The 24,593-nt window shown below is 35.4% G+C and overlaps 1 protein-coding gene across 1 annotated transcript in view; it reads right to left on the bottom strand.

Annotated features, from left to right (window-relative positions):
* Positions 1 to 3,948: 3,948 nt before the first annotated feature.
* LOC133521431 (G-protein coupled receptor dmsr-1-like) overlaps positions 3,949 to 24,593 on the bottom strand; it is a 58,388-nt gene continuing 37,743 nt past the window's right edge. The window contains exons 2-4 of the mRNA XM_061856390.1: positions 18,999 to 19,860; positions 18,276 to 18,456; positions 3,949 to 8,749 (exon numbers count right to left, since the gene is read on the bottom strand). Coding sequence (XP_061712374.1) covers positions 8,580 to 8,749; positions 18,276 to 18,456; positions 18,999 to 19,793 — 1,146 coding nt within the window. The 5' untranslated portion in view covers positions 19,794 to 19,860 and the 3' untranslated portion in view covers positions 3,949 to 8,579. The remainder of the gene's footprint in view (positions 8,750 to 18,275; positions 18,457 to 18,998; positions 19,861 to 24,593) is intronic.

Genomic DNA, 24,593 nt, shown 5'->3' with positions numbered 1-24,593 from the left:
AAATCCGTTTCATTTAAAAAAAGTTTGTAATATTTACTTAGTAAATATATGTATAAATACGTCTTTTGGACGATGTTTTTTTTTGTGCAATAAATATTAAATAAATGAATATAAAATGTACCTATCAGGTATGGGTATTTTAGAAGTATCAAAAAATGATATTAAATAGTTACAAAAGGGACATATATGTTTATAAGTAAAGTTCCGTACCCAAACGGTGCCACACAGAAGTGCAGCAGCAGCATCAGGGAGCAGTGGATTTTCTATATTCCTTGTATTTGTTTCTTTTTAACGTGTGCAATAAAAAGTTTTAGAATTAACTTATAAATGGGTCTCTATTGTTTCTCATAAAGTCTTAAAAGTCATAATGTATTGTTTGTCCGCATTTTCGTTAGCCATAGTTTTTCTCAACACACCTAACCTAACCTATTTATAGGATAACCTAAGGAAATTCCTGAAAAGTTAACAGTTTCAGAGTTATGACTAATAATAATAAATAAATTAGAATCTCGTGAAAGCCGAGAAGGACAAGTCCAGTAAGTACCTAGACTTGGCTCACGAGATAACCGCCATGTGGGATGTTGATTCGACGATCATTGTCACGATAGTCGTTTCAGCAAACGGTCTCCTAGGAAAGAGTCTCCACCAATACCTTGAGAAACTCTCGCTAGGTGGTTGGATCAAGGGTCAGATGCAGAAGGCGGTGATCTTGGACACGTCGTGGATAGTCCGGCAGTTCCTCTCTCTGCGGCCCTGACCACCGGCAGCTTGGGCCTTGCCCCGCTTTTTATAATGTGTTTATATCTTTTGTATTGTTTTGTAAGTGTTTTCATATTTTACTTTTATATACATATTGTAAAAAACCTAACGTAAGAAAAAAAATGGAATAAAGGGAATAAATAAATAAATAATAAATGTTATAAGACATTATTAGACAAATTGACTAAGTCCCACAGTAAGCTCAATAAGGCTTGTGTTGAGGGTACATAGACAACGATATATATAATATATAAATATTTATAAATACTTAAATACATAGAAAACACCCATGACTCAGGAACAAATATCCATGCTCGTCACACCAATAAATGCCCTTACCAGGATTTAAGCCCGGGACCATCGGCTTCATAGACAGGGTCACTACCCACTAGGCCAAACCGGTCGTCAACTAATGATAATATGACTATCATTACATTATGACTTTCGATAATTATCCGAAAGAAAGGGATCCGCTTATATATAAATATGTGTACGTATAATAACAATAATAACAGCTAAAATAATATTCCATTCTAAGTATGATGGTTGTTTCGGTGTGTTTTGTTTGTAAAACAAAATGATTCTTGAAAAAAATAACTTTCACTTAGCCGCTGTTTTGCTCATACTGATAGATAGACGATTATTAGTGTATGTGAGCTGAGCAATATTATACATGAATAAATGAAAAACATGTGTTGTTAAAAAGATACTTACAAACAAATGTTGTTTATTTGTTGAAATGTCGTCGATTCTGGATGACAAGCTATTCTAAGAAAATATTGGAAACATCTACAGATCTTCGCCTTCAATTCAGTAAATAAAGAGCGAAGAAAGACATTTTCTTTTGATCGTAGATAAAGGGTGCCATAGTAACATCCTATTCTTTGCAACCCACACTATCAATATCCGTAATAAAACGACTTCCGATTGCTTACCTGCACGTTACTTGACCGGGTTTTATTTTCACCGGTGTAGTTTTTAGAGTTCCGTAGCCAAATGGCAAAAAACGGAACCCTTATAGATTCGTCATGTCTGTCTGTCTGTCCGACTATGTCACAGCCACCGAAACTATAAGAGCTATACTGTCCAAACTTGGTAAGTAGATGTATTCTATGAACCGCATTAAGATTTTCATACAAAAATATACTTTCCCCATACTTAGAACAGAAACTCAAAAAATATTTTTTCATCTAACCCATACGTGTGGGGTATCTATGGATAGGTCTTCAAAAATGATATTGAGGTTTCTAATATAATTTTTTTTCTAAACTGAATAGTTTGCGCGAGAGACACTTCCAAAGTGGTAAAATGTGTGTCCCCCCGCCCCCTCCTCCTGTAACTTCTAAAATAAGAGAATGATAAACCTAAAAAATATATATGATGTACATTACCATGCAAACTTCCACCGAAAATTAGTTTGAACGAGATCTAGTAAGTAGTTTTTTTTAATACGTCATAAATGGTACGGAACCCTTCATGGGCGAGTCCGACTCGCACTTGGCCGCTTTTTTATCTTTTTCTGAAGTAGTTTTTTCCGGGTTCGACACTCTTTATTAATAAGTTTTAGAACATAATAACTTGCCTCTTATTTGTTGTTCATGCCACACGCACTGGGAAAAAAAACATTTAAAACAATTAAAATTGCATTAACGTTCTATGGAACAAAACAGTAAATTTTACTGTTTTGAAAGACAGTAAATTTTAATGTTTTAAGTAGCTAAATTTACTTATTAATAAATAGATTTATACTTTAAAAACGTCGGCGTGGGCTAAGGACAATTTACGCGTATTTTATACATTTTTATTCCATACAAGGTTTAGATTTTTTAATAAGTAAATTTAAAAATTAAATGAATGTTTTCCGGCCAATCATTGTCTATGGGGATATAGTTTTAAAAAGTATATGTGATGGTGGCCTATCATCTTTGTTTCATATTTGTCTATTGCAAAACTTATCTAGTAAACTATGTATATTTGCTCGATGCCCAGCGGAGCACACACCCTCCCGCTTCCTCAGCAATGCCAAGGGCTCATGCTTGAACTGTGCAATTATTTTGTGGTTGAAAGAATAAAGTGGACACTTAAAACACGATCCTCCATAGTAGGTAAATATATTTCTTTTCTTGTTAGGTTTTATAAAATTAGTAGCTTTCGTACTATGCTTACAGATAATAATCGAAGAGAAGAATATCATTCAACAACGACGAGTCTACGCAATGACAAAAGATTATTTTTAAAAAATATAGGAGCCATCCCGTCAACGCGACGGAAATATTTACTTAAAATTCTCAAATCTGAGAAGGGCTCAGCTGGTGGAATTGACATTAAATAGGTGACTGAACTGACTGACTGTGGGCTGTACGCCCGCTAAGAGACAAAGTTAAAGATTCGTTTTTGTTTCAATAGTAATTTTTCGTATTTTTAATATAGTTTGAGAAAATAAGGCAAGAAAAGTGGCTGATTATTATTTCATCTAGTCTAGAGAATATCTCTTAACTGACCACAACTGCCTCAGCAGTGTCAAAATGAAAAATGACATATTCGCTAACGTCTACGTTATTTACTTTCTATACATTTCGCTCGCACTAATATGCGAGTGCAAATATGTCAGTGTCAAACTGGTGGTAGCCGTACAGTAGGGCTAAGATGGACGGCTCTTTATCATTTGTCACCAAGGCTGTCACGTTCTAACAAGTATGTACCTAAGCGCGAAAGTGACGGGCAAAGTGACAAGTAATAAAAACATGCTGCCACCGCTGTAGGGCTAAGATGGTTGGCTCTTTATCATTTGTCACCATGCCTGCCACGTTCTAGCAAGTATCATGGTCGCATTTTTATCACCTATCATGTCATGCGTCACTTTCGCACTTACATACTTGTTAGAACTAGAACGTGACAGGCATGGTGACAAATGACAAAGACCCGACCATCTTAGCCCTATAGGTATACTTATGCATAACTATAAAATATTGTATCGACTCGTCGATCGCCATGCCGCCCGCCTGGGAACCATTTTAAAACAACGATGTATCACTTTTCGCTTAAGATGTCGACGTTCCATTAGAATAATCAATGTCCTTGCCTTGGGAGTATCCAGGGCTTTATAAGAATTTAAACTATGTTTATAGTTTAGGTAATATAAATTAACAAGAATAGCAAGCGACCGAATTGTAATTGCTATTCATTGGCAATATGAATATTGCCTATACACGGGTAGAGGTACCTAAGTGTTGTCTACTCGTCGACTGTAATGGTTGAATTAAGATTTCGTATACTTACCAAACTATAATTGCGTACTTTTCATGTATGGGCTCCCACTCAACTGCTTATATAAGATTCATTTCGATACGCTGTAGTCAACTGTAAAAAAAAACCAATCACGTGCTGCCGCGCTCCCATAGAAAAGACTAAAGGGGCGCGGAGCGCGGGGCGGGAGTCGCGCGTTTATGTCTACATTTTTTTCTATTCAGATACTTACCAATTTTCATTAATTATTTACGTTTTATATTAAAAAAAGTATTTTTCTAGTAACTCGTAGAAAAAGTATTGTATACAATAGTGATATAACCAAGCTTTTCAATCTCATACCTTAACTAGGCAACTATCACGATTGTTATAAAATGGAAGGTGTTAGATTGAAATAAAACACTATAAATTACATATATTGTTTTCTATTTTTGCCACGTTTATATGAAAACGACATGTAATAATAAATTTCGGTAAATAAACAAACATACAGATGACACTAATATTAAAGAGTCTATTCAATCAATAAGTTTACAGTTCTCAACTGAGTTTTTAGCAAATGCAGACTAACTATCTATAATGTATATTTTACAATCTAATACATTTCACTATTACGTCTTATTCCCAGATTTATACAGATTACTACATATTTAAGATACATTCATTTATGTCATTTACAGGACAGTGCCGCAGCGCGCCGACCACACTGATGAAGCATTGGATCACTTTAGTCGCCAACGAGGAGGGCCCAGGTAGGTGCTCTTGTAAATATTAACTTGTACTAAAAAATATCCCGTAATCAAAATTATGCCTACTCCGGAATACTCGTCAATTACTTTAATACTGGGAGCGAAACCCCTTATTTTCATTCTAATTCGTATTCACAGGCAGGTGACTGAATCCATTTATGAATATTAATATTTGAGGCGCTTGTACAGTGAATATTAAGCTCGATTTTAACTTTTTAACTTATAATTTTGCAACTTGAATACAGTCGGCAGAGCTAAAATTATGAAGTAAAAAGGACATTGAATATCGTGGTCGAACTCAAGTGAAACATCCTGATTGGCGAATCGGTTGGGGTGACTTTCATTTTGGTTTTGGATAGCGATAGGCTGTATGCGAGATGAAGCATTTGTCAAGCTAACTTTTGGGTCGGGATACACAAATGCGACATGAGGCGTGACTTGAATCTCCAGCCAGGCGAATTGAATCTAAGATATACATTTTATGAACTCGTTTTTCCGTGTAATCCTTATAGTAATTGACAATTTATATTGATAATAACATAGTTTAGATAACTTCTAAACAAATATTATACATTTTATCTTAGTTCTAAATTAATATGTATACAATAAGTACAAGAGCAAACATACTAACAACTTAAATTTATTATGTTTACCTCAAATATATTTCTTGTAGTCCTTTAAAGAAAATACGCATAATGCTATTAGCATATATTTTATTTACGTTTCATTATGCATTTTTTACATGTGTTACTTAAACATTTAAAAAAGTAACAATAACAAATTATATACAAAACCATTCGAATAAAGGAAACATGATTACGTCGTAATTCCCATGCAACATTAAGGCGCGATTCCACCAATGTGCCGCACTGTTCTGTCGCACAGTGCCGCATACTGGTGGAATCCCACCTTTACATTTCAGAGTCAACAATGTTACATTAAGCAAGTCATAATTAAACTATTACCCTGGGAAAAGCGGCCACGTAGTTCCTTAATTTAGTAAAGTGACAGAACTACGTTTTACGGAGCGTTATTCATAGATCAAGGTTACAGAATATACTCGTAGATGTCAATGTCAATTTTGTTAGTGGTAATACACCCAAACTATTTTTCTTTTTTCTGTTTTCTATATCAATCTACTCTATACGAGGAATATTTAACGGACATTTTTGGGCTAGTTCACACAAAATATGTAATAGAATGTGAACAAAATTGAGGTCTCCGGGTCGATAAGTAAAAACCTCAGTTTGTAATTATGTCAATTAAATATTGCATGTATCTTAACCTTGGCTTTTTTTGTTTTGGCATGCATGTATTGCCTTAGATTTGGTGAATCAATATCTACCTATTCATTCGAAATATACCTTGATTTCTAAAATTTTAAAATGAAAGTTGAAGATTTAAAATCTGTTATGGCACAAACGATAATATAATTTGTATTATGTAATACTGAAATAATCATACAAATTGATTGATGTGAGTGCCAGGTCTCACAATACCTACAGATATATCCGTTCCCTGCAAATCTGCTGCAATTTTTTTTTTTTCAATTGTAATATTATACCTAATCGCCACACTTAAAAGTATATAGTATTATATATTTTAACTACATTGGTTGACACCTATCATCAACATCTGATAAGTGACGTTCCACAGCTAAAGGTACCTTATGGCGGTCGGCGCTTACGGCATTATTAACGAAGCTCCAATATTAATGTGGTACTACACGACTTCAGCGCCTACCACCGTAAGGTACCTTTACCCGGGAAACGTCACATGTAAATCCTAGTAAGCACCTTCATTAATAATTGTGATACTTGCGATACTATAAACACATTCACTGCCAAGAACACGTATGTGTGTTCATTTTGTATTGGAAAATAGAAAATTGGAAATGGGATTGGGGTTTAAGTATTAATTAAGCAAGAATATTATCACTCTGATGTAGTGTTGAGGAATTAAGTACTGCTAATAACATTCATTTTTTTATACCACATCGGTGGCAAACAAGCATACGGTCCGCCTAATGGTAAGCAGTCAACGTAGCCTATGGACACCTGCAACTCCATTTATCGCTGTCCTTTCAATGTCCTCCACTCCGCTGTGAAATACTCACACATAAAAGTTATTTTTTCCCGGCGACATGCCATATCGCACATCGACATGCTATATAATATACACAGTGTTTCACGAGGAACCCGAAAGATTTTAATTGTGTATTCCGGATCATATTTAAAGGCTAAAATGTCATATAAACTTTTATGGAATTCGCCTAGTTTCAGAGTTAATGCCAATTGAAAAAAAAAAACATTTTTATCGTTAGTTAGTAGTATAGTCATTCGATTTGAAGCTGGCCCGAAGGGACTAATCTTTTGTCTATTGTTAACTAAAACCGGGCGTACCACTACCTGCAAAAAAAGGGTCGTATAATTCTAATTGGTTCGTATAATTCACCTGAGCGCGGGCTAGTCCAACGCTCATAAAACCAGTGTAGGTGTGCTCTCCGATAACGCGCCTTTGTTACGCATATCGAAGACACATTTTAGACTGGTTCGGTAGCGTTCGACTCGCCGGCACTCAGTAACTGTATAGGGACCACACAAGAAATCGCAAATTATTTTTCCATTTGTTCATTTTGAATCTTATTTCAATTACCATAGGAGTTGTAATTAAATAACCGGTTAAAGTGACCGGGCCCTTTTTTGCAGGTAGTGGCACGCGCCGTTTTAGTTAACAATAGACAAACTATAACCCGTTGGAGGCCAGCTACAAATCTAACGACTATAAACACCTTTTTGATAGTGATGTTGCCACTATGGGACGTAGTCTGAATGTCCTTACTGATAGATGTAATAAAGTCACAAATAACACCTTGCGAAAACTAGGTTTTACGAAAAAAACAGTTTTACTAATAGCATTTCATTTTTATGTACAAATACAAAGGAGAAGTTGACCTTGACACATACATTTTTTTTCCTTCTTTTATCCTCAGAAATGCGTGGCTAAAATCTTTCGGTTTACTCGTGTTACACCGTGTATATATATTGCATTGAGATGTCCACGAGCTTTCGCAACAAAGACAAACAATATGACCAGTAGGTACCTACATGATTGAAAGATAATATTTAAAAGCGGGTGCTCTAGATTGTTTTGTCGTCAATTAAATTGCCAATCTCAACAAAACAATTAATTGAGAATGAAAGTTTAAATTGTTTTGTGTAAGGGTGCGAGTTTAAATAATGTTAGGCAATTTACATACGAACGTAAATCGTGGAACTTACGTGCCTCGCAGTTCAAGTCCTTGCTCGTACTATCATATAATATATTTAATTATATACCAGAGACATTTCTTTTCAACGAGATAAAATACTGAAGCAACTTGATTAACTGAAAAATTGGTTACTTATTCAACAAACATGAACCATAATTTGCATTTCTATAGAACAATTTGGACTTATGAAGAGATTTCGTTGGTAAGTTAGATTAACAATATCTTAAGTATGATAAATTACACAAAGATGTGTTGTTACTGGTCCTCTGAATACGACATACACATTCTAACCTCATATTTATACAACATCAATTATCTGCCAATCGCACTTTCTGATTATTTTCTTCGCACAAAATAATGTGCAAAAAGAACCACTAACTAGAATTTATTCCCTAAGGTCCATCGATCCAATCCAATCACAAGAGCACAATAGTTGTATATTATAGTTCCGTACACCCGCGTGACATCTTATTCTGGGATATGTGTATTCTTGAAGGCGTTTTTGGTTGTTTGGATCATAGATGCGCGACCGAGGTGGTCGCGGTGCGCGAATGCTACGCCTTGCGAGCCGTGAGCGGCGCGGCGTCGGGCTGCGCCGGCACGGGCAGCGGCAGCAGCTTGCGCGCCAGCCGCCCGAACGTGCTGCGGAACTGCCGGCTCATGCTGCAGTACAGCACGAAGTTGATGGCCGACCCCACCAGCGCCATAAGGTCCATTACCTCACCTGACAATTACAAATATAAAATTTTAGACCACATTTAAGTATGGATAATTGGATATGGAGCGCGTACTAAAACTGCCAATATTCATAGATGAAGTGAGATCATTTCTTTGAAAATTTTGGCCCGCGCTAATCAATTTTTGTAGCACCTGAAGTGATAAGATTAGTAGGTAACGTAAATTATTTCAGGATATTTCGTCGATATTATAAGTATTCCGCCTAGGAAAAAGTAGCAGAACATTTTCCCAGCATTTCCTTAATCAAAAATCGATATCAAAATGTAAAACAAAAAATAAGAGTTTTGACATTGTAAAATGTCATAAGGATTCTGTACCCCTAGTGTAAATTTGATCGACATCATAACGTGACGAACGCGTTTGCGTTAAGTCTCATTTTGTATAGGATTTTGAGCTTCCAAAACGTCCCGCTTGGCGCGCTCTTTCTAAATCCAATACAAAATGAGACTAAACGCAAACGCGTACGTCACGTTTCGAAATCGAATTTATTTACACTAGGGGTACAGATCTTTTGGACTAGACAGCCGAACTATCGTCCTAAACCCGATACGAGTAGATACATATATCTTAAACTAAATTTGATGTGCCGTCCTATCAGGCCTCGTTTTATAGCTGGATTAAAGGATATTATGTAAAAAAGAACAAGAGGGCTTTAAAATAGAACTCACTAAAATAAAACTTAGAATGACTTGTTCCGTAGATAGACATAGTAACTATATAGTACAGTGTGTGTACGAGGTCTTTAGTGCATTAAAAACTCGAGTTTGCAATATTCTTAGTCTTACCCCCGGAGTTACACACAATGTTTTTCACCACACTTGCGAAGTCTTTTGACTATATTTTAAGTGAAATAATTCTTAAATACGGTAACATTTTGAATATTCGTCCGCCATATTGTCATTCTTTGACATGTTAGGCATCGAAGGCACAGATCTATCCGGTATTCAGCCACAATTGAAAGTTCTGTAAAAATATTTTAAAAGGCTATTAAATTAATCAAATTGAAAATTGTTCAAGAGATAGATAGAAATAAATTATAAACGTCAGTGTTTTAAACGTAAATTCATTTATACCTACTTGGTATAGCTATAGCTCCCTCGGGGGTTATAGCTTTTTTTACAATCCATTAATCCCGGGGGAACAATACATGCCTTTACCCGTCAGTATACCTGCATGAAATATGATCTTTTACGACCAAAACTGATGAAAAATCAATTTGTCGTTGTGCAGTACCAACAATCGAGACGATTAAAGTCATTACTTTCATGTAACCTACCCGTACATTTCTAGTGTTCTACTTTGTTTAATATTGGTAATACTGGTTACTGGTTAATACTGGTAATCTATAACGATTAGACTGCGTTTTTAAACAGGTATCGAAGATATAGAAAGTATCCTGTAATTAACATTTTAATTCATTTTAAAATTCAAGCAGACATACTATGCTTCATAGCGAATAATTTATTTCAAAGTCAAATGATATAATTTTATAACAATTTTACCTTCACAAACGGTCCAGACCCTTCATAATTTATCTTGTTAAACCATTTATTTAATTTATCACGTGGCGCTATTCGCTTTCCTTTACGACTTTAAGCACTTTTAGCTTTCGTTTGATTTTAACTTACAACGGATTTTCGATATTAAATTCATCACACCTTTATTAATGATAAATCATAATGTTAAAATGTAATATTTCACAATTTTCACCTTACTCAAGGCCTAAAGTATCAATTTTGCAACTACGTGAGGTCAAAAGTTCGGTGAAGTTACTTTGATTAATTACGGCTGTAAGCTCGGAAGAAAGCTCGCTTAATTGCCTGAGTTTATGACTAGATACCCATCAAAAGTTCAGTTCACATTAAGAGGAAATACCAGCTGAGTCCCTTCTCAGATTTCAGAATTTTAGGCAAATATCTCCGTTAAATTAGTGCACTGTAGCCGAGATGAAAAATCCTGCGTAAAAATCTCAGAAATCACGATTTCATTCTTGACATTTTCCTCCTACAAAACTTAACCAATCGTAACGAAATGAGAAAGAAATTATCTGTGTCTGACCGTATTGATTTATAACCGACTTCAATTTCACAGAAGGAGGTTCTGTATTCGATTGTGGCTATGTTTTCTTTAAATGTATGTTCACCGATTACTCCGACTCCTGTGGTCCGATTTGAGTAATTCTTTTTTTGTTTGAAAGGAGTTACTTCCAAGTTGGTCGCGTTTGAATTGGGTTCTGATCTACTGATGGGATCCATGAGGGAACTCCTCATTTTTTAAAGGCACGTGTATGGTGATTTGGGTGTTTTCTTAAGCAAACCTAGAATTTTGTCTCAAAAACCATTAACTTGATGAAGTGGATCTGATGATGATGATTTTTTTATGATAATGATGATGATTATTTTTAAATGTAGTATGTTCACCGATTACTCCGACACCCGTGGTCCGATTTGAGTAATTCTTTTTTTGTTTGAAAGGAGTTACCTCCAAGGTGGTCCCATAATATTTTTGGTTCAGATCTGATGATGGAATCCACGATGAATAGAACGATGGTTTCACTTTTCAGATACCTTAAGAAAGTGAAACTAATTAATAAGCTCAAAATTGATATAATAATGTAAAATAATATACCAAAGTTAAAAAGCCATCTGTCAGCGTGTTCAAATATAATTAAGAAACTTTAATTACAAAATGTAAGTCAGTTCATTCACAATTAAAGAGCGACGAAGTTGTGCCGATATGTTATCCATCGTCGCCATGTACCCGTTCGTATGACATACTAGGGTAATTTGCATTGCTAAATAGATGCTGGTAGCACTTTTACTGACTGCGCGATAAGGTTTACCAATCTATCATGCCTGCTTTTTGCCCGACTGACAAATAAATTATTTTACAGTTGCTACTTCACCGTACTAGTGTGATAATTAACACATTAACTAAAATAAAATAAAAAATATTATAGGACTTTATTACACAAATTACAACACTAACTTAAAGGGTCATGTACTTATAACGATGTACGATACACGTGTGAATAATAATAATTCGTAACTTGTTGTAATTCGCATTTATCGCCACTCGTTTTTCCACTTGTATCGTAATGTACTAAAGCAGAATATTATGTACCGTAATAATACATTACTATAGGTGACGGGAAACGAAGGGTTGCAGGCCAAATAGATATAGACGGCCGAGCGTAGCGAGGTCGAATAAGGATACGCGGCCGGCAACCCCGTTTCCCGCCAAGATTTGTATAATGCTTTTCTCAGACTTGCAATGAAATTATTTTAAAAAATAGAATGATGATGATGATGATTGTTTCATGTCCTAATGTGATAGGTTATTCAGTGCGTGGGGTATTGAAGGGGAACAAAAATGTAATTATTTTGGCGCTACCACGCACGCCATTACGCTTTTTTTCTTTTCTTTTTCTTTCTTTTTTGTTGTTACCGAAAGGGGAACGAAGTTTTTATTATTTTTACGCTACGGCGCATGGTTTAGGAGATACAGCCCTATAAAGATTACTGCATGACTGAAAAAAAAAACTTTTTGGGGCTGTATCTCCTAAACTGTGCGTCGTAGCGCAAAAAATAATGAAATTTTTGTTTCCCTTTGAGTCCCTGAAATCATATTTAACAAACACAAAAAAGAAAAAACATAAAAAAGACAAAAAAAATGAAAAAAAGCATACTGCCAGAATTTTGCTTATAGATTTTATATGGTTGAATGCCAAGACGAGACGTGCCATAATTTCACGTTTAAAAACAAAATAAGGTTGCCTTACAGGCCTAGGTGTGTAAGGCTGTATGAAATACCTTTACATATCATCTTCACTCATTACACCTGATATGTAGTATTTCTGGACCTAATTTGAAGTAAGTCATGTCAACATTTCATTACAAGTTTGAGAAAACGTTTATTATTATTATCAAAACCAGATAGCTCTCTATCTCACATTCTAATTATCGCTGGCTCGCTCTGTCAAGTTAGGGTGTTACCATGGTGTTACCACACCAATCGATCGATTAATGTGGTAATGGTTTATTTGATTATTTATAGCCACAATATATATTTTTTGAGCCGGGCTAAATAATAGTGTTATATGTTTATAGCAGAAAATAAATAAAACTAAAGTTCAATATTAAATGAAAACAAAATATTGAAAACAGTCTGAAAACTAAACGTAACGGACGGTTACAGTTTACGGTTTAATTTGTAATGGTTAATTTTCAATTCTAATGAACTTTCGACCAACACTGAATATAAGTAGGTACTAGTATAATAAAATAGGTAGACATTAGGTTTTTATTGTAGTTTCGAACGGTTTTATTTATATTCTTCGCGATATGAACATTATTTTTTCTTATAAAAATAACCTTTTTTCATCGCTCTCCTCGCGTACTTCGGTACCCCTAGTGTAACTAAATTCGATTTTGAAACTTGACGTACGCGTTTGCGTTTAGTCTCATTTTGTATTGGATTTAGGAAGAGCGCGCCAAGCGGGACGTTTTGGAACCTCAAAATCCTATACAAAATGAGACTTAACGCAAACGCGTTCGTCACGTTATGATGTCGATCAAAGTTACACTAGGGGTACTGAATGTTATTGTAGATTCTACGTCTGACAGACGCGAGACGTGTGTTCATAAAAAGTATAAGCGGGCAGCGGGAAATAAACTTTCAGTTTAACCAATACGACAAACGACAAAGCCGAGTTTATATTAGTCGTAATATTAGTGATGCAGTGTGTAAATTCGACACGAGCAAACTATGGGCAAACCTTTAAACATACTATAGGACCTAAGAAGTACTAATATTGAGATAACTTTTGCTTAGAAATACAATGAAAATATGAACCATACAAAATAATTCGGCCCGCAATGTAAAGCAACACACAATGTCACCTTAATATCAAATTTATCAAATGTATCAAATTTAGCAGCATTTAATAATTCATCCATAAGCTTTGAGCAGCCACCTGAAAGGTGAAATTCGCATACCTTTGACTGCAATTTAAAGCCACCTTACTAATTTTACACTTCAGCGCCGTTTATTTACTTCGTCTTAGGTAAATAATTGTGTATAGTACACACAGTTATATGTATATCACAAGACGGAGACTAACTTTCATGAGTTTAAAAAGGATAGGGTATGCGATTAGTATGTGTAATGAATGTGAGTAAAAATGAAGTAGGTACTCAAAGAAACTGCTATCTACATACGAGTAAGTACTAAGTACCTGACCGTCCGACTTTAGTAGTATAGTAGCGCATAATACTTAATTTATTTTGTTGTGACCTTTCTAGATATTATGAAAGACAAATTTTATAGTTTTATCATATTAATCAAATATAGTACATTACGATACAAGTGCGAAAAATAGGAAATTCGAAACGAGTGGCGATAAATTAAAACACGACCGAAGGGAGTGTTTTAAATCGACACGAGTTGCGAATTACCTATTCGCACATGTATCGTACAACGTTTTACAGTACATATGGCCCTTTAAATGTTCGACACAGTAACATAATATGCTACTTCTCGCACTAGTGCTATAAAGTAGCCCCATATGTACTGTAAAAGAAATTTCCATGAAGTTTCTACGTAGTTAATATAAATGAATAGGATCTTATCACGGATTTACGAATATACCGATAACCGTAAATTAAGAGTATAAATCCCACTCCAATCACACAATCATTTTAATTAAATTCAAACAAAACGTTACACGTTCCTGATTATTATTTTTTCGTCATATAAAATTATTATAATCGCTTGTTGCGGTTACTATTATGATAAGGTTTAATTTTCCACCATCAGCTAGTAATAGGTGACCTCGGTTTCAGAGTTCGTATTATGTTTCAAGTGTATTATTCAATACATATAAATTTAATCATATACATAGTACCACATCACAATCGTCTAATGGGAGCCATAAAACTCAACAAATTTTGGGCAATTATTCACAATGTCGCACTCATCGCAAATTCACAAAGACCATTGTGATTAGTATTCGCCTTGAGCTCGACATAAGTGTCATTTGCGCGTGAAATGGAGCAGTTGATTAGAATGAGGGCTGCGGATCAGTCGGATTTAAGCCGAATCACAGCACCGTTGTCCCCCACTAGACCGACTTTACATAGTTAGTGGGTGACAGTGTGCTGTCGAAGTCAAAGATATGTTTATCTACTTGTATAACTAACTTATTTTAATATAGTAGGTTAAAATTATATGTACACGGCAGACACGATACATTTTATATCGATCATTTAAGACTTTACGGTTTTCAGCGAACACTCATAAAATAATGATGTGATGTTCAGGCACAAAGTACCATAATTATTTTTGGCAGTCGATAAATGCCTATTTGAAAACTGCAAATAAGTCACAATTTATTTAAAAGAGTATATATATTCTTGATGACCCGTAAAAGGGCTTTTTTAGCTGGTTTTACATGTATTCTATGATAAATATCGTAGAATATATCCAGTCCAAAACCCCGATCGTTTTGGATGCCACACCGCGGTATATCAAGTTCAAAAAAAAAAAACAGTCATCGCCTCCCGATTGATACTGTGTCAGATGATAGTTTAAATGCTATTTTAAATTAAATAAAATCGTCAGCCGGTTGTATCGCAGTGGAAAGACCGCCAGCTGGTCACATGAACATGTAAAAATTACGCGGCTTCCGTAAAGTATGCGTAATGCGTGATGCGTTCCGATCAGTTTATTTGAAGCGCCTGATGGAATGCTACATGCACATTTTCATGATTTTGTTCTGACTATCATAAAAAGGTAAAGCGCTTATTCGTTACATATTCATGCGACCAGCTGACGTTCTTTCCGCCGCAATACAACCGGCTGGCGAGTGTTTGTCTAAACTATCATCTGACAAAGTATCAAACAGGAGTTGATGACTACATTTTTTTACGTGTTTCTGTGGCTGCCATTCCTCAACGCACCAACGGAGCGGCAGCTGACGTCCACGAGGGTTCATCATACATAGCCTGTTCCTGGCTCGTGGTCTATACGACAAATAAGCAGTTATTAAGGTCATTTGCCCCGAGTGGCAACCAAAACCCCAATCACTATGACTTTTACATCTCAAATCTTATTTTTGTTAATGTATACTCGTATAGCTTACCTATGAACTTGCCTATGATAAACAAAGGGCGGCCGATGGATGCAATATGGAGACGAAAGCATAAGATGGATAAGACTTAATAAATTTCGAGTTATATTTATATATAAAAATGTATGCATTTTTTGTTATTATATCAGTAAGTTCCAAATAATGATGAAGTATCACTTTACGAATACGCACCTCTTACATCTGTAGATGTAGAGAGGTCATTTCCCCTGTATAAGTGTATAGTGAACTATAAAAGGAATGGACTGAAAATATCGAATAAAGAAAAATTATGATTAATTATTTCAAGAATAAAACACTAACTTTTTTGAAATTATGTCGTCTTTATTTAAATCGATTTTAGTCGTATTCATATTACGTATATCGTTCAACATTATTTTGACGTAATTTGCATCCGTCAGCCGCCCATTAATGATAAATACGTTAGCTATGTTCGACATGGCCATTCGGAACAAATTATTTGTTCAAACTACTACATAATTAGTGAAACTAACACTGTAAAATGATGGGAACTATTTGGTGGAAGAACTTACACGAGAGTGAGCGACACGCGCAAAATCTCCTTTTCATACAAACGTAGTCCTCATTTTCCTCACTGGATATTAACATTATTGAAATCATTTCGACACAATTTGATGCATATCAAATACAGTTAGTAATTTTTGAATTATTTAAGAATTAGTTTTGTATTTGTGTTTCGCTCCCAATTCTTATAATAATAATAAAAAATCAAACGAGGAAGCATAGCTTAGGTTAATATGAATCAAATTAAGTAAACATATTTTAAATAATATCAATATCCAGAGAGGAAAATGGGGACTACGTTTGTATGGAGAAGCGGTCGTCCCCTTTCATTTAAGCGACCAAATTTATAGTAGGCAGGGGAGTTAGGGGAGGATTAGGCACTTTTTAACTTAATTCGTAATAAAACCGTTAATTTTTAACATAATCAACTTTTTGTTCCATCTTTATCATTACCACATACAAGGTGCCCGTGAGCATTGCGAGACATTTTAACTAAGCATTCCTGGTAATATTTAGAAACTAAAATGTCATATAACATTTTCTGGATTACGCCTAGTTTCAGAGATAATTAAATGTTTTACGAAATCATTCTTTCGCCATAAGTCGGTACAAAACACATTTTTGACTGCGGTATTGCCACTTTGAGGTCTAGTCTGGACATACCTATTGATTGACATCGAAAAATTAAAAAATTAGTATTCGAGAGGCTACCCCCAAATAAAAAAAAACTTTTTAGTTAATTTTAGGTTGTGTTTATAAATAAAAAATATGTTTTTTTGTCAAATTTCACAAAAAGTCATATAACATTCTTTGCTTCTGTTGCCATCAGAAATGCACCGTTTAAATCTCTTGCAATGCTCACGGGCACCTTGTATGATTGGCTATAATTATAATAAAACCCAGAATACTTCCATAATTCTAATCAGTCTCAACACAACACACAAGGGGTTACAAGGGATTTTCTGACGCCTGTCAAAGGTGCCCAAACCTCCCCATGGTGGGTGGTGAGCATGGTGGGCACTATGGTACCTATATTACTTCAATAGCAAATAATAAATCTATAAAAACTTGCTATAAAATTGAGAACCAATCCACTGTTTGGAATGAGGCATATATAAGCCTTGATGATTGCTACTCTGCATAGTGCATGAACGATAATAGGTACAAACTTTATTATAACAAATTCCTGATAGAAAACTTGAATGTTTGTAAAAAATGCGGTGGTGTGAATTGTGATGTATTAAGGCCTGTGCACACCGGGTACGTGTGCGTAGCTGTACACATGAACGTGTGCGTTGTAAACACAGATCCTTATGAGGGACGACACACCGGCTCAAACGATTTAGCGCACGCAGCTAGTGAGCCTTTAAGGTTCCACATAATATTGGTGAACAAACGAAATGAAGACATTAAATACAAGATTATAGAGAGTGCATAATGCTCCTCCTCACTTTACTAATTCATTTTTTTTTTTGTAGTCTAATATTTTACCTCAATTAATACGTTGATATTAGCTTTAGAAAACACATAAGTGGATATCAATAAAGCACCAAATGCAAAACGGTGAACGATGCTGATGACAACTAAACAAAATGATAGATGAGATTAGTTTGAGTGGTGTTGACATGCAGTTACTAAGCTAAACTACCACAGTATGCAAAATTAAATATCAACAACACGTCTAGAGGTTATGAGATGGTGCCCGAACCTTCCGACTGCTCAATGTTCTCCTACCTATAATATACATAGAATACACGTACGCTGATACTATAAATCATGGATGTTATGTAGTCAATAAAACCTAATGATCAAATAAATAATTTTACCATCGATTACTCACCGAATGTATAGTAGCAGACTTGAAACAAGCGTGGCGCCGTCGCTGTCAGGAGGCCGAAGAGAGCTTGTGGCAACTCGGTGGCCAAGAAGAGACCTAGCAGAGCCAGCAACATGCGGGTGGTGCGGTCGGTGCGCCCGCCGCCGCGCTTGCCCCCGTCCTCGTTCAGACGGGCCTTCTCACCCTGCACACATCATAATACACGTTTTTCATGATCCGTCACGATTTGAGAAACGGAACGGGCATACAACCGAACAATAAGTAATTTTTATACACCACAGAACGTGATATCGTGTCGGTTTATATCGAATAATGTTAGTGTTCTAATGTTTTCCCACACACTGCGTGTCCGTCGGTGTCGATACACCTCTCCTACTTAATTGGGTGCGATTTGGGCTCGCACTCCCGGACAGCATAAATTTTAGCCTTCGTTGTCCGATTCAAAATAATAAATCATTTTAATGAACAACATAAATCACCAGAACACTCAATTTATAATATGTATAGGTATCTATCTGCCAAGTAATTACTTTATACTTTTCGTACAATGCAAGTTTCACTAAATAGGCACTTATTTATTTTTGTTAAAGTTTTCCCTCACAAGCACATGTTTTCTCTTCCATTAAATATCAAAACATAATTTAAGTTAAATAATTCCATCATAAAACTTTCTTATTTAGTTTTTTCGTAATTTATAATGTTAAACAGAAAATTTGTTTTATTTACCTCATTCGTTGTAATAGCTGACTTCTTCAAAAGTTTTTGTCTTCTTCTATCACTTGATTTCATTTTCACAATTAAACAAACACTTAAAATCGATAGTATTATACAAGGTATAAGTTTTATAAATACACTGTATATCCAAAATATCGCAGTCAATAAGTCGCCGTTAGTGGTCATGGTAATGGCGAACTTAGAAGCGGGCTCGACCCGACTGGAGGTCACGTTCATATCACTTGTGTTATTCATCGTGGCATTTGAACTACTTTTGCCCGGAACTGGGTCGATATTCATAGCAAAGTATATAGGAAGACACAATACTGGACTCACAACGTACGCTAGTGTAATAGCTATATTCGTGTTTCTTTTATTACAAAACGTCCTATTCATTTGTGGAAATTTGATTGCGATATATCTCCATATTGCGAGCGTGATAGTCAGCCAGATTGAAACGGTGTGGAATGTCTGACTGAAGATAGAGTGGAAGTACACGAACACTGCGGCGGCGTAGGAGTTTCTGCTTTGTTCAGTTCCAACCTTCACGTATATAAGAAATGCGAAGGGAATGTAGTCTATCATGACGAGAAGGTCCGCGACGGCGAGGCCGGTCAGGATGGAGTTGGTGGATGAGGCCATCTCTTTGCGGCTCAGCACGGCGATATTCACGGAGTTGGCAACTGAGCCCAGCAGGCAGATAACCAACGCGATGTAGCCATGGAATTGTGTAAAAGTTTTTTGGAAACTGCCTCCCCAGGGGTCGCAGTACCCGAGCTGAAACTCGTCGCCGCCTTCGTCCGACATTTTAGTCAAGCTTCTGCTAAGCTAAGAGCAGCATTAACTTTTCTTACCCATGTGTTGTATTTATTATCTGAAATGAAAAACATTTTATTATAATCTGGATAATGTAATCTAACCTAACCTAATAGCTAAATTATCAGGAATAAATAGGCAGACTTCAGCTGTGTAGAGAGTTAAACCAGAATTTAATGTTCAAATGTCAAAGAGGAAAATTCTATTATAAAGTAAGTGTATTTTGGTCGAATAATTACACATTCAGACAGTACAGCCCAAAAGGGACCAACATTATTCCTAAGAAACAACTTTATATGCGAATGGAGTCGCGTTGGGGTCCTGACAAACTTGTGCGGACGTCCTAAGTATATTATCGTTCCCGTAGGCAATTATTCAAGTCTGTATCCCTCTATATTGAAGCGCAGCAATACATTACTACTACCTACTATTTATTTTGTCTACTACGTAAATATCTAGTGATAAAATATTTACTATGCATGCAGCCAAGAAACTATTCAAGCTGTAGTATTATTATATTATTCCATGCTTCTATCGCAGTAGGTACTATTATTATGAACTCTTACAGTCTTATTAGGCGAGGTGGGTAATCTGTCTGTAAAAAAGACATTTTTGCGTGTGTATTTGTTCAGAGTCTAGTCTGCATACTAACCAATACGCTCACGAAAATTGCGTTTCGCTGAGAATTGCTTTTCGTTTAGCACAAAGTCAGCGTGACAGAATGATTAATTGGAGTAAACTCAGTGGATCCTTTTGACTCGAAAGATCACAACATGCGGCGGATGCCCATGCCCACGCAGGAATGAGTTTTCTCAAAATGTTAGTTTAAAAACCGTAATGTAATGCTCCTTTTCTGTTTCCTGGAAAGCTCATTCTTCCTACGCATTGATGTAAATAAAGTTCTTTCTTAATAGTACCAACAAAATTTCAGAACTTTTATGATTTCTTTGGAAAAGCTTTTTCAAAGGCAGATATAGAAAAATGAGATCCGGAAACCTTAAAATGAGTTCCGGATTAAAGTAATGTAAAATATTAATGTAAAATATTCTTTTTCAAAATGATTCGCGAGAACGGCTAGGAAAGAGTACAAAGGTAAATATTTATGTTCTCTTTTTCGTTATCGATAATTTGATTTCTCTGTTATATTTATAAGTGTCAAGAGGCAGCAGCTATTAAGTATATTGACTTGGATAGTGGATACCTTTATATTTTCCCGTATGTGGTCAGACGAACTTGCGTAATAAGCGACAATTAGGTCAAAATTCTTTTCGTTGTCTTGTATTAATACATAAAAAGTCGAGTGCTATTATACAGGGTGATTTCTGGGTCGTGATCCAGAACCACTTTTTCTGACTCTGTAAATGATCCACATTATCATATGGTAGTATTTGATTACAATATAATTAGTGATTTTTTTCTTATTTTTAAGTAAAATTCATCTTATACTAAGTAATCATGGTCACCCTATGACTTTTGACATACGCTCTATGAAAAGCGACAAGACTTCACATTGAGTAGGGTGACCAAATAGTATGCAAAAATGTTTTTTTCTACTGTTCATCTGATAAATAATCATCATTATTGATGATAATAATTAATTAGCAATATTATTAGGCTCTTTTTTTAATCCTGTACGATGTATGATGATGCTCCACTACCCCGAAATCACCCTGTATGTATTTCTAGCTGTGCATTATATTTTACATTACAAAAAAAAAAAGTCTCATACAAAAAGCTTCACACGGTCACATTTTTTGTCAAAACAAGGCAATGAAAGTATTTGACCCAATTCGCAACACAAATTCTTTTACTGTAGCACCTTTCTCATGAGTAAAGGAAAATTCAACGCAAGCCTAGTTCTATAAAACTAATTGTATTCCCTACGAGTGCGCAACTGATATTTAAGGTTTAAGTTAAGCCTGAAAAATAACATCAAGTCCCCTCGTTCTTTAATGTGTCGCTTTCTAGCCTCTGCTGACATTGAGAAACCTAGATCACATTTTTCAGACGTCATATAAACCGATTTTTTTTTCAGATAAAGATACAAATATCCACCTACGGAGCTCGAAAAAGAGTACTTTGCTGCTGAAAAACAGTGAAAAAAGTCGCATTTCGCTCACTGACGAAATGTCATGCCGCGAGTGACGTTTATATTCGGATGCCGTTTTAACGTGCGGGGCCTAATAGAAGTTCGAAATTCTTTAATTCTATTCCTTCAGTCCCTTTGACATCACTAGCAAGTTCAAATGTCATTCAACGGTATAGTGACGGTTTATATAATAGACCCCCAAAATAAGTCAGCGGTGGCAGCATGGTTCCATTTTTATCACTTGTCACTATACCCGTCACTTTCGCGCTTACATACTTGTTAGAACGTGACAGCCATGGTGACAAATAATAAAAAGCCGACCATCTTAGCCCTACTGAACGCATTGTTCCAAAACATCTACGAGTATGAATTCGTAATAATTAATTAATTAAAAAAAAGGTTTAAAATTTGTTAAAAACACGTAAATATTGTATTTTACGTATTATATTGTACAATTCAAAAAATTAATTTAAAAAATTTACAAAGATCACTAAAAAATATTTTATTCTACTTTTAACGATCCCTATTACAGTTGACAAAAGTATTATCTGCAATTCGGACCGTATCTTAAAAAGTTTTTCTTTACAAAAAAAGTTGTCGTTTCAGCTGTCAATTGCTTTTCGTTATTTCTATATTATTTCACGGAAATTTCTTTCATTTTGTTTTTTTATGTTTTATGGCGGTAATTAAACTTAGTTGTTAGAATAAGTACCTTAAGAAAACTTTTTCTTCTTCCTCGCGTTGTCCCGGCCATTTTGCCACGGCTCATGGGAGCCTGGCGTCCGATTGACAACTAATCCCAAGATTTGGCGTAGGCACTTGTTTTTACGAAAGCGACTACCACCCAGACCCAGAGGGTAACTAAACTAGGCCTTGTTGGGATTAGTCCGGTTTCCGCACGATGTTTTCCTTCAACGAAAAGCGACTGGTAAATATCAAATGATATTTCGTACATAAGTTCCGAAAAACTCATTGGTACGAGCCGAGTTTGAACCCGCGATCTCCGGATTGCAAGTCACACGCTCTTACCGCTAGGCAACCAGCGCTTCCTAGGCCTGTGTGTAAAAAACAAATGAAGAAGGATTACATTTTTTCAGGATGTATTTTTCCTTCCAAATATGTTCTCACTGCTGAGGTGAAGTATTGTGTACTACACGAGATCAAAGTTTATTAGATCTCGTGCACTTGAAGAAATATCACTGATTTTAAAAATCAGAATCCTGATTGTGACGATTTTGATACGTCCTTGAAGATTGCTCACGCTGATTGGTGCATACGAAATGAAGTATAAGTCGTGCGTGAGATGCGAGCCAATCCCGAAAACGATCGGCGAAGTCGTATCAAAACCAGATTAAGATCATAACAAATTGTTAAATTAGGATCGGCTTCTGGAGGTCTTTTTGGGTTGTCTAATTTCTGAGAAGTTAAATTTCTATATATTTAATATAAATATTTTCCCTTTATGATATCTAAACATACATACATGCATACATTTTATTATACATATGGACATCTACATAGACATGAAAAGTATAAGTTATAATAGAAGGAAAAATAGAGGGAAAACGGGGAAGGGGAAGAAGGAGGATGAACTGGCTCAACAAGATCAAAAAATGGACAAACATCAAGGACGCGGCCACGCTAACAACACTGGCCAAGCATAAATAAGACTTTGCAAAGGTTTCCACCGACGCCCGCTAGGGCATGGCAGCAGAAGAAGATATCTAAATAGTGACATTTGAAATCAGTCTTTCTTTATTTTTATATTTAATCTACATCGAGGTAGTCTAATAAGAACACAACGCGTACGAGGGGTGATCCAAAAGTAATGATAATTAAATACTTTTAATGGATGAAAAAAGTAAAAAGGGGTATGATTTTTAAAGCGGTTCCTGGCTAGTAAATAACATATAAAATAAAAATACAAATAGTTTATTTAAAAAAAAAAATTGAGCAAGTTACATTTTATTCTGACCCCCACACTAGGCAAAGCCTGTCCCGTGAGGGAAATTATACGATTTACTTAAATATATATAATATATATTGGTAACCATGTTGAACAGAAAAAGAAAAAGTAGAATAAGGAAATTAAAATTAATAAAGCTTAGTAAACCCTTAGCGTGGGGTTGTATCAGCTATAAACTGCCTGTGCATTCATAAATAATAATAAATAATAATAATAATAAATAGATAATACAAGCAGATAACTTATAAGTGAAACTTATAAAGCCTAATTCTTATTTAGTGTCAACACATGTGTGTGTGTGTGTGATAACTTATAAGAGAAACTTATAAAGCCTAATTCTTATTTAGTGTCAACACACTGTGTGTGTGTGTGTGTGTGTGTGTGTGTGTGTGTGTGTGTGTGTGTGTGTGTGTGTGTGTGTGAGAGAGAGAGAGAGAGAGAGACATTGTGCGTGGGGGGGAGGTATGTGTGTGTTATGTCAGGATGTTATCTTAATAATGTTTTCTGTGTCTAAAAAGGATAAGTTCATCATATTAACTGTTAAGAGCTTTTTTACTTCTACGACCGAATATTCTTTAAAATTGTACAAATTAACTAAACGATTTTAGATTCGGGGGTGCAGAAAGACTGAAGAACGATGTGCAAATGTGGTTTTGACGGCATTCGTAGGTATTTTAAATATTCGATTTTTGAGTAATCTATTGTAATTTGATGAGTTGAGACCCATTTTGTGTAC

This window comes from Cydia pomonella, chromosome 9 (assembly GCF_033807575.1).
Source record: "Cydia pomonella isolate Wapato2018A chromosome 9, ilCydPomo1, whole genome shotgun sequence".
Taxonomy (NCBI): domain Eukaryota; kingdom Metazoa; phylum Arthropoda; class Insecta; order Lepidoptera; family Tortricidae; genus Cydia; species Cydia pomonella.
This window is presented reverse-complemented; position numbering and strand designations above follow the sequence as displayed.